This window comes from Pollachius pollachius (assembly GCF_949987615.1).
Source record: "Pollachius pollachius genome assembly, chromosome: 9".
Lineage (NCBI taxonomy): Eukaryota > Metazoa > Chordata > Actinopteri > Gadiformes > Gadidae > Pollachius > Pollachius pollachius.
In genome coordinates, this window is record NC_136942.1 from 24224569 (window position 1) to 24236766 (window position 12198).

Consider the following 12198-nt stretch of genomic DNA (forward strand, 5'->3'; position numbering starts at 1 on the left):
CGGTACTGAAATACTGCAACAGCACAACCAACCTAAGGAACCATTTGAGCCGACACCACGCCGGAGTTTTGAAACCCGCGGTTAAAGTTGTACCCGTTGTTCAAAGTCAAATGCGACTGGATACAGCTTTCACCTACAAACTACCGTCAAGCTCTGTGCGCGCACGGAAGATAACAGAGTCTCTGGCTATCTTTATATGTAAAGACCTGCACCCCTATAGTGCCGTTGAAAACGAGGGCTTCCGGAAGATGATACACACGCTGGACCCACGCTACACCATTCCGACACGAAAGCTATTGACAGAATGCTCAGAATGCTCAGGCTGCACTTAAAATCCCCGCCATCACATGGCTGCTCGGCAGAGTGAGTTGCATTACCAGTTTCTTTCACCGAAGTACCTTAGCCAGTCATGTTCTGAAGAACAAGCAAAAGCTGCTCGGCCTCCCACAGCACAAGCTAATGACCGATGTTGTCACGCGTTGGAACAGCGCACTGGACATGCTCGAAAGTTTCCTGGAGCAACAGCCAGCCGTCTCCGCTGCACTACTGGCCCCAGAAGTCCGAAAGAAAGAGAAGGATCTGTGTACGCTTACGGAGGCGGACGTCACAGCAGCAGAGGATCTGGTTTTAGCTCTCAGGCCCATGAAGACAGCCACTGTTGTGATGTCACAAAAAGCAAGCCCAACGGTCTCGGCCGTCTTACCCCTTCAGTCAAGCCTCTTGCAGGAGTTGAAACCTGCCCCTGAGGACTCTGTGATGGTGAGGGAGATTAAGGCTGCTGTCTACAACAACCTCAAGACAAGGTGTGTACACTTATTGTTCTATGTCATAATAGCAATGTGTAAGGTTTGTTATTCAAACACATTTTAATAATTTAAAACATTTAATTTTAAATGTTTTACTGTACAAGTACTAACTCATACTCACTGCTAGATCTATTAAAATAAATGTAAAAATAACTGCCTATATGTAGATTAATAATAGTTTCATTATCTTTGTAAATAAAATATTTATATTACATCAATTAATACATTTCAAGATACGTGGACCTGAGGGACAAGCTCTCCATAGCCTCAGCTTTGGACCCCCGCTTCAAGGCTCTACCTTTTCTCTCTGAAGAGGGCCGGGAGGAGACCTTCCTTCGCCCAATCTATGAGGCATCCAGAACTGATCCTCGTCCAAATGCATATAGAATGGAGATATTTACTATGTGTGCACGCACAAAGAATGTTTTGGTTGTGTTGTCTGTGAATATAACTATTATAACAAAACTATACTAATTTGATTAATTTACTTTTCAGCAGAGTAGGCCAGTAGGAGCTGACCAAGAGGAAGCTTGGCTACTGGAGCAGCATGATGAACAAGATGAAGAGGACCCGGCCCCCCCACCAAAGAACCAAGAGACTCCTGTGCTGTAGCTACTCTTCTCGGGAACACATACGATCAAGTTGCAGTGCCCAGAAGCACAGGTACAAAGGTACTAGATGAGGTCGCACATTACAAGGTGAAACCTGTGCCATTCTCCATCAATCCACTCGACTGGTGGAAGCAGCATGAGGGGGAATACCCCCTTTGGTCTGGTCAAGCTTAAAGATACCTATGTATCCAGGGAACAAGTGTTCCTTCTGAGAGGGTCTTCTCAACAGCCCACGGAAGTGCACTGAAGCCAGAACATGTTGACCAGTTGCTTTTCCTACACAGAAATCTTCATGTGCAGTTCTGATCTAGGATGTAACTACAAAGGAAGGGTCTTGTTTCAGATGTTTTATTGTTCGACTGCCCTTTAAGTGCTACCAAGGCAAGGTTTTATTATTATGTTATATTATATTATGTTATATTATTTATTTTTTATGTTCATGTCACGATAATAAGCTAAATGTTTCACTGGTCGTTACACGTTACGTTCATCATTATGGCCAGCAGTCCCAATGTGTTATTAGTTATTTGGTTGTAAAAAAAACGGTGGCACTTTCTCAGCCTAATTATAATTATGTTATTACACTATTTTAAAAATGAACACATTATTAACTTGACAGTGTTTACATATTAACTTAAATAAGAGAGCATTTTTCTATTTTATATATACAATGTTATATTCAATACAAAGTTATACAATGTTCCTTTTTTGCTAATTAAAGCACAATGAAATGGTTAATTCATTTTGGGGTCACTTTGTTATAAACCAATACAAATGATGCAGATTTGTATTAGGTATTTTTGTCATCTACACGTATTATTGAATCGATATCGAAGCAATTGGATCAATATCGAATCGAATCGATATTGAATCGAATAGTGACCTAAAGTATCGAATTTAATTGAATTGTGAGGTACCTGGCAATACCCAGCCCTATCCAACACTATACTTTATGTAACTGTGTTACCGAAGCGTAAGTGCACTCACACCGCCATCTTGCGCAGCCTGCTAACAATGCTAGTTAACGAGAATATTTCTGCATCCGGCACGTCATGCACGAGGGAGTGGCTAGGCGGCCTTGATGAGGAAGCAAATCTCTCCTTGATGTTCCTCTGCGCCATTGAGCAGTTTCATAGGAATGAATGGGCGGCCACGTTTTAGTTCGCTGTCCTTTCTTTAATAGGTCCATTGCCATGTTCCAATATCCATACTATCCGTACTTACTAGCCTTAGTTTGAGTACGTAGGGCGTTCCGATTCAGATCGGGCGAAAATAAGTGTACTGAAAGGACCCGGATGGTCTACTCAAAACGGTCAAACCGCGAAGTGTGGATCGATGGACACTTTTCGTACTGCAGCCATCTTAGCTACGTAGCGGAAGAGGGCGGAGCCAGGCTGAGCCAAAGTCAGCGCATTTTCCACATAGCCTGCATTAATAGAGTAATTTTGTAGTTTTTATAGCTTTTTATAGCAGCTAGGCGTAATGAGTTCACCGTTCAAAGCGGGATGTTTATTGCGGGGCAGGAGCCGTGAGTGCGGATAGTGTACTACGTTAAAGTGTACTCATGGAAGTATGGATATCGGAACACGGCATGACAGCCCCTCGCTGCTCTCGACGCGAATGATATACGTCACCACCACTCTGGTACAGACATGGCGATCTCTCTGCCCCACTTCACCGCTTTTTTCCAAGGGGAGGATAAAAGCATCGAAAGAGGTGAAAACCATTATAAGTCGGGGCATGTGGAGAGTTTCAGTTATGCCGATGGGGAGATTGTCGGTCTTGTCCTCGCCAGTCGCAGGGAGCGTGACGTCACATACGAAACGTGTAGTCTTTCTCATTGTGTTTTCACTACAGCCTTTAATTGAACAATTGCACAATAAACGGTCAAACTCTTTAAGTGAAAAAATATTATTTGGACCCACACAAACAAATGTGTAATCCAAGGCATTTGATGACTGGGATCAGAAAATAATAAATTTCTTTCCATTTACTCCCATTCTAATTTTCCCCGCCTAGAGGTCCCATGAGGGGTCTACCGGAAGGGGCGGACTTACGAGCTCTATTGGCTGGTTTTACACAGGGACGACAATGAAGAGACGGCAAGCAGCCAATTGTAATGCGTACACAGTCAATTGAACTAGGCCCGTTGATCACGCCTCTTGTGCTGAAGAAAATGACAGCAGACTCCCCAGACCAACTTGCAATCTACGAGTGATCTTGGTCTGGCACGGGAACATAAAGGGCTCTTCTAACGGAACGGAAACACAAACATCTTCTTTTCATTGGATAATACAAAAAAACAAACTTCAGAGAAGTCCGTTCCGCTAGATGCCATTAAATTGTCCATAATGTATCTTTAAAAAGACGAACAAGGGAACAACGTCCGTCCCAACGACGGACAGTCTCCTCCCAGTCCCACACCCTACTGGTACTGATACTTGGACCGCCAGTCTCCTCCCAGTTGGAACAACACCGTACTGGTGCTGATACTGGGACGGCCAGTCTCCTCCCAGTCGGAACAACACCCTACTGGGGACTGATACTCGCGTCACAGCCGAACCACTGGACCAGAAGGCAGCAACACAACACAGCCTTGGATAGTCAGACGTGGTTTATTGGATATGAAGATGGACATGGAGTAGAATAAAGGTTAGAAGATGACAGGATTCGCCCAGTACTTCGCGGTGGTCGGAGTGGACCCGGACTGCGGCCTCGAACCCCAACATCTAGCAGGTGCGTTATTAACGACATTAGATAAGAGCTTCTTCAGGCTGACGCCTGTAACGATAGGCACCGTGGAGTCTGTTGATGGAGGCGTTCCTCTGTCAGCGTATATGACAGCAAAACGATGGAAACCTTTTGGGATATTGACCAACATCACACCATTCCTCATTACCGGGGAACACAGACCGTATACCTTTAACCTGATCCTTATAGATTTAGGAAAGATCAAAATCATGGCCATGCAATTAATGGAATCTAAACGGGCTTTGTCCACTGTTTCATATCAAACCAAGCGTTAACGGTCTCTCAAAAACGTTCGATTTACACAAATAAATACAACGGTAAAATAGTCCATCGGTCCTTGCTCAAATATGGACATATCGACCTTCATTACTACAGAGCTGATGTGGGCTGGCCTACACATCCAGTTAGCATAGCACTCATCAAGGCACTGCTACCCGGTCACTGCATGATGCCGTACAAGAAACCTCATCACTGCATGATGCTGTGTACAAGGGAACTCATCACTGCTTGCTGCCGTACAAGAAACCTCATTACTGCATGATGCTGTTTATCATGTCTTTTCTAATGCATCACTAGTGTCACATTAATGAATGAGGACAGCAATTCAATTCTGGTAGACAACAAAGCGCAGCCGAGCTCTTATGTAACAGGAGTACAGTGCAGTACAGCGATCTTCCTTTTGGGAAGGATCTGTATATCTGATCAAACAATCTCAAATACATCCTGCGTGTGTGTGAGCACGCAGCACTCTTTCATCACCTGTAACTGTCAAAAGGATTGTGATTGATACACACACAGTACTTTTGCCTTAGCACTGTGTGTGTGTGTGTGTGTGTGTGTGTGTGTGTGTACAGACAGTCTGCTCTTTTGAGGCTCTCAATAGATTCCACAGTCTTCTGCTGCCTAACCACATCTCTCCCTCCATGGTTCATATCTGGACGCCGAGTCTCGTTGAATCAGGGCGTTGATGAGGACAGAGAGGCAGAAGTCTCCTCTATTCCTTCATGTATAATACTAGCATCATCCAAAGCTAACCACGCGCGCACACACACACACACACACACACACACACACACACACACACACACACACACACACACACACACACACACACACACACACACACACACACACACACACACACACACACACACACACAAGCACTCTAATCCATCCTGATTTAAGAACGGGCGACCATGAGGATGGTTGGTTTCAGTGAATAATATTAAACAGTATAAATCTGTTGGTCAACGTTCTTCTCTATAGATGTATCAGGTCAGAGGGGCAGGAAGGCCTAGTGACTAGAGCGCTCCACTTTAAGCCAAAAGGTTCTATGTTCGATACCCAGTGTCCACCATGTACTTGTGGATATCTTAGAGCGAGATGCCTAACCCAGCCTGAATGTATCGGTATTCACTGTAAGTCACTTTGTTTGGTGACAAGCAGCTAGCACTCTTTTCATCCTGACAGAAACTAACTAAAAATAAAATTCCTCGAAAGAGAAAATGCAAATATAGTATTTGTGGCTGTGCGAGGACTGCAATACATTCCTCTGATCACTCCATAAGGACCGACATCTGTCGCCACTCGCCTTACAGTTGAACCCACCAGTAGATCAAACCAGCCCCTGGCTGGGTGGCCCTGTGGGCGCGGTTACCTTGGTTACCTTGTTAGCTGCTGTTGGGAGATGAGAAGCTGCTGACCACTTGTTTACATGTTCACCCTCCTCCACCCATCAACATCCAGGGCTGCCATAGCAACTAGCACATCTCTGTCTGGCTGTCTGTCTGTCTGTCTGTCTGTCTGTCTGTCTGTCTGTCTGTCTGTCTGTCTGTATCTATCCAATTATCTTTGATCTATTGTTTTATATTTAGTTGTTGATGTCATCTAGCTCTCCTCTGGGCCTCCCTCCCCCCCTCACATCCCCACTGCGTCCTGACCCATCACATCCCGGTGCTTCAACACCATGACAGCGGGGTCAGTTCAGTTAGTCAACTGGACATTGATGGTTGGTGCTGCAGTTCCTGCATTACCAAGCTCATCGTTGACCAGCTTGATCTTTTCCTGAAATGTATAAAATTAGTCTAGAAAAATATATATAGCCATTGAGGCGGATATTAAGCTGAGCCGTCTTCCACTTCCTGACAGTAAAATTAGAACGCGATATGCAAATCTCAAAGGCTGTGAAAGCAAAAATAGCTAAATAAAGAGGTTATAATATCAATTAATCTCAACACATTGGCCTGGCCTAAATGAAAGAGCAGTTTTTATGTTGACTGCTTCCAATGTTGTGTTGGTCATACTAAAGAATGATCTATTGCTTTTTTTGTGAATAATACAGAACATAAGGAACTTAATAAATGTCTCTCTCTCTCTCTGTCAGGAGAAGGATTTGACCAGAGCCCGATCCGAAGGTCGTTTAAGTCGAAGGTTCTAGTCCATTACCCAGAGAGCACCGACCGCTGTCCCTTTAATAAAGATGCTGTCAACCTGGTGAGTTCGACAAATTGCTCAAAATGCTCTTTTGATCTAAGGATTGTTTATTTCATAAATGGGAGAGAGATTTCATCTTCTGCTTTTGTCTTTTACAGAATAGCTTGTTTTATTTTTATAAGTGGTTGTTCTGAAGACTTTCTCCCTCCCTGTCTTCTGCCTCCCCCCCCTCAGCTGTGCATGCCGCGGGGGCTGGTGTTCCGGACCCAGTCAGACGGCCGGGAGCCCCTCTTCCACTCCTTCACCATCACCGCCGACGACGGCACACGCACCTACGGCTTCGTCCACACCTTCTACGAGCGGGTGACCAACCCCCGTATCACCAGCGCCATGCAGACCCTGTTCCAGATGCACCACGTGGAGCACCAGGCCTCGAGCTCCGCCTCCTCCCCCTCCTCCTCCTATGGGTCCTCTCCCTCCGCCTGCAGCATGGAGTCCCTTCTCAGCAGTCTGGACGGCTCCGACGCCGACTCCCTGGCCGGCGGGGGGGGAGGCTCTTCCTGTCCGGGCTGCACGGCGTCCTTTGACCCGGCCGGTGACACCTTGTACGGCTCCAAGGCCCTCTGTCTCCTCATGCCCCTCCCCTTCCTGCAGGCCGCCCGCCACTTCCTGTCCCAGTTGTACCAGGCTGTGATGTCCCCGGCGGCCCCCCCACTCCCCTTGGAGAGCTACATCCACAACGTCCTGTACGAGGTGCCGTTGCCACCCCCGGGGCGGTCCCTCCGGTTCCACGGGGTCCAGGGGCCCATCGTGTGCCAGCAACCCGACGCAACAGACCTGCCCCTGGGAGACTACCCCCTGGGGGAAGCCTTCGCCCTGCTGGGGGTGGACAACATGGTTCAGCTGCTCACCTGCCTGATGCTGGAGGTGCAGGTCCTGCTGTACTCTCGAGGTAATCCCCTCTGGCGCTGAAGCTCCACTGGACCGTCTGCTTGAGGCGGCCTGGACTTGGCCTCCATTAAGCGTCCACGGTCAGAGGATGAGAAACATCCCAGTAGTTAATTTGTAGTGCAATAAATCAACTGTGACTGTACGAGTTATGGGGGGAGTTGGATAGTGGGAACAGCACTTTCGACTTTGTGATGAGGCATTTTGTAGTGTTCTTAAAGGGGTAGTTTGGAATTTTGGACATAGGTCCTGGTTCCCAAGTTAGCCTTGGTGTTCTTTATCATTGGAGACAGTTTTCAACTTCCTTGTTGCAGAGTTCGCTCGTGCTAGGCTAGCGCACGGCAACGGGCAATACTAGCCCGCTAATAACACAGTCTTACCCACTCCACAGTACACCCGAGTTAAATCAATTATAACGCCAGACTATAGATGTAAATGTCTGTGTTGATAGAATAATGTTAGAAATAAAACCAACCTCACATCGCATGAATCATCGCATTCTGAGGGACTACTTTCTCAGCAGCAGTGGAATTTAACCTAGGTATCAGTCCGCCGCTGCCGTAGCCTACTACCAGGAATATAACACTGCTGCTGAGACACAGCAAGTCCCTCAAAATGCAATGCAAGGTTGGTTTTATTATTGATTTGCCTTGGGTGTACTGTGGAGTGGGTAAGACTGTTTTATTAGCAGGCTAGTATTGCTCATTGCCGTGTGCTAGCCTAGCACGAGCGAACTCTGCAACTAGAAGGACTGAATGAAATGTGTTGAAAACTGTCTCCAATGATAAAGAACACCAAGGCTAACTTGGGAATCAGGACCTATGTCCAAAATTCCAAACTACCCCTTTAAGTCGTCGTTCACCAAAAGCACATGGCTAAATGACAATGTGCCATTGTCTACAGTCGTTGCAGGTGCGCTCACACTAAATGCTAGCAGTAGAATCGTTACAAGAAAGTCATTTTGAAAAATTATATTGGCAAATGTTGTTTAAGTAAAGCCACGACAGACGGTTAAGATGGTTTTATCACCCAGACCGGGATTGTCCCTGCAAGAAGTTTACTTTGAGTGTAATTTAGTGCTCTGTGAGATGATCTTTTCTTTTAGATATCTGCATCTGCCTGCATCTTTGTTTGAGAGTTTAGAGTTGAGACCCCTCCTGGTCCATTTCTGGATCTTCATGGCATCTCAGAAACGGAGGGAGGGAGCAGAGAGGGGGACGGCGGGGACTCCCTCTTCACAGTCCTCAGTCCTACTGCACCTTTTAATCTATAACCTCTCTGTTCCTCCCCCCAGACCTGCAGTGTCTGATGACCGTGGCGGAGGGCATCACCTGCCTGCTGTTTCCCTTCCAGTGGCAGCACATCTACCTCCCTGTCCTGCCCGGCCCTCTGCTGCACCTGCTGGACGGCCCCGTCCCCTTCCTGATGGGGCTCCAGGGCAGGGACGGGGTTCAAAGGTCGTCCCTTAACCTGCCCCATGAGGTATGATGATGGAGAGATACAACATAATTCGCCCTTATAATCCCCCCAGCCTCATTCTGATAAATATTATGTTGTCAACAAGACCATGTTTTTCAGATGCTTATACTGAAAACTGTTGTTTAGTTTGTTGTTTGCTTGCTGGTAGCTAAATGTTTAGCTTGATGTTCAACTTGTTATTCAGTCAGTAAGCGTATTTAGGATGCTATTGAGTCGCCGGCCTGTAAAGCTCACATGGTACACTTTCTTCCAGAATTTAACTTTAATCGCTGCAGGGAGATCATGTTAAACAAATTTGGGTTGAACTGAAAAATCGTCTCCATTTTGGCTCTTAGAAGCGCTCGTAGCCCTTAGTGAAGTTTGTCTTCAGTAAATTCAAGTTGGATATTCTGGATATTCTCTCGCTGGGCCCCCTCATCTTAGTTTTGAATATCCACAGAACAGGAGCCGATGTCAGGCCCTTCGTAACGACTTCCACTTGAGAAAGGCTTGTCGAGGGTACTGGCTCAGTTCAGTTTTATTTTAGCTTCTTTTTTTTATAGAGTTATAGATATAGTTAAAGAGATATATAGGAAGATATGGGAGATAGAGGGGAGGACATGCAGCAAAGGACCACAGGCAGGAACTGAACCCAGGTCGCTGCGATCAGGACTAAGCGTTAATGGTACGGCTCTACCCGGTGAGCCACCAGGGCGCCCCGATGGGAAGTTTAAACGGTCCAATCCTCCAAAGACCAGAGTCCTTCACGGGTCTTATTTTTCAAACCCACACCTGCCCTTACCCGCCATACCTATAACCACATCTGACCCGTTTTCCGACAGTAGCATGAATTACATTTCCGAGCCTGGTCGGCACAAAATTTGTCACATTGGATGGAATGCCAGGGAATAACACTATCTGGTGTTTGGCGTGGTGCTTTAGATTGCTGTGCAAAAACAGATGTTGACGGTTGTCGGCTTCCACTTCTACGGCTGGATTCAGGGATGTCTATGATAAATCTGAGCAATATTGGGAAATGAACGACGTGCTCTCCCCACCACGATAAAACATCAAAAGAGTAATCTTTAGACGTTTTGTAATCAATGTAAGTAGCAACTTCGTCCCGATACTTCAGAGCCTCATCACTGGTATCCTCTTCGTTTGATAGTGTGTCCGCTGACACTCGAGCATGCTTCTCGGGTTGGGGCCGGGGGCACTGCTCAGGCACTGCTCTCGTCATTTTGAAATGCAGGCATATTTTGTAGATGTTTCACTAATAATGTTTTTTTTTATTTGCACGTGACTCCTTGAAAACGGCAATCGCACCCCGTGTACGCCACACACTAATTTTACAAACGTTTCATCACCCGTTTAAATCAAATCCGCTGGTACCCGAACCCGTTCAGGACTCTGCCCCAGCCTGACTGAGGTCTAACCGGTCAGCTCCCCTGATATATCTGGAGGAATGCAAGAATGACGTGACTAGAAATGCCCTGACTGAGGAGGAGGCGATGACCACCTTAAGGAATGTCCTCTATGGAACGAGAGAGGCTGGTGGGATGTGTCGTTTATCCATACTCGCGTGGTCAGAATGTCAGGAAACGTTCCAGCATTGATATTCTTCCTGTCTGAAGACTATGAGGATGAACTGGCGCAGAGATTGAGTGACTGGGACTCCTTATGTCCATCCTTATGTTCACTGCTGGAGATTTAAAGGCAGTCTTACTCAATCAGTTAAAGTCCACGCCCCATTATCCCTCCCACCCTCAGCTTTACCGTCCGCAGTCCGCAGTCTGCCGTCAGTTCACACCTTAGACCGCACAGCCCCGTCAGCGTTAGACAGCACCTCCCACTCCTTTGGGCAGAGTCATGGGCATCCTGGTGAAAGCTGTGGAACCCCCCTACAACCTAGTTGTTGTTGTTAACTGTAAGGAACTGTAGAGGCAAAGCTGTGGTGGTGGATTGTGCTGGATGTAAAACCCTTGCATTTCCTGCCGCCAGGATTGGATTTCATTTTATGCTGCAGAAGGAGCGATTTTCTTCAATGCAGAGGCTGTTCGGCTGAGGGAGAGGGAGAACAGCGCTATATTGCATAACAACAACCTATATTGACTACTTTGGAAAGAAAGAAGAAAGTTGGCAAACCGAGTTTCTGTGTCGATTTCAATAAAGTGAATCAAAATGCCATTACGGATGCCTACCCCACTCCGACAATCCAGGAGATAATGGAATGTCTTGCAGGTAATGCTGTCTCATCTTCCCTTTTAAATAGCGGGTACTGGCAGGAGGAAATGGACCAAGAAATCCCAGTGTTCATCTGCGCCCTGGCTCTGTTCCACTTTAAAGTTGTTTGGACTGAGGAATGCCCCCGAAACAAAGGTTAATTTTTGTGATGTCCAAGCTGTCCTTGACAAGCTTAAAAGTGCTCTCTGTAAATATGATGAAAGGTAAGCCGTTCAAGACGTATCTGAATGTTGGGGCCGTATTTTGTCTGCAGCTGGCGGTCATCTTGATACTGAAGAGGCTTAGACTGTGAAACTTCACAGTCCCACCAACCTGAAAGCCTTGCAGAGGTTCCTGCTTCTGATACCCTTAAAGAACACCTGTTAATCCCACCTGTCCTAGGTCACCCTCATTTCACTGCTCCTTTGTTGGTCTACACTAATGCCACTGAGAAAGACTTGGGGCTGGACTGGTCAAGAAATCAAACCTTTGACCTCCCGTTTGCCAGACGTACACATCATACCTCAGCTGATATGAAGTATACTGCCGCCAAGCTGTAGTGCTGTGATATGGGCCTGGGAGAAGAGGAAGACATGTCTGGATGGATGCCTTTACACTGGGGTTGCATATCATGCCTCTTTCCTCCGGGTGTTTAAAACCAACAAACCCAGCAGTTGACTCATCAGGAGGGCTCTCGGGCTTCAGGAATTCACATTCACTGGGGAATACAGGAAGGAAAGTCCAACACCGTTCCAGATGCCCTAATCGGCTCTAACAACAGATCCGCCCTACACACTGGTGTGCTACCAGGATGTCTGGTTCCTCGGGATAATGGAGGACCTTCCAATCTCCATCGAGGCCTTGTGGAAGATCCAGCAGAAGGACTCGATGCCAGGCCCTTTATCAAAAGGGTTTTGAAAATGGCAAAGTCAGCGACGCCAATACTTCATGCAGCATTATGGAGGATC

General features: G+C 46.6%; 1 protein-coding gene across 1 annotated transcript in view; it reads left to right on the plus strand.

Annotated features, from left to right (window-relative positions):
* The first annotated feature begins 4052 nt into the window (after nucleotides 1-4052).
* The window catches only part of LOC307080025 (DENN domain-containing protein 5B-like), a 48382-nt gene continuing 40236 nt past the window's right edge, over nucleotides 4053-12198 (plus strand). The window contains 4 exon segments of the mRNA XM_079742588.1: nucleotides 4053-4153; nucleotides 6552-6661; nucleotides 6836-7553; nucleotides 8844-9031. Coding sequence (XP_079598714.1) covers nucleotides 4078-4153; nucleotides 6552-6661; nucleotides 6836-7553; nucleotides 8844-9031 — 1092 coding nt within the window. The 5' untranslated portion in view covers nucleotides 4053-4077.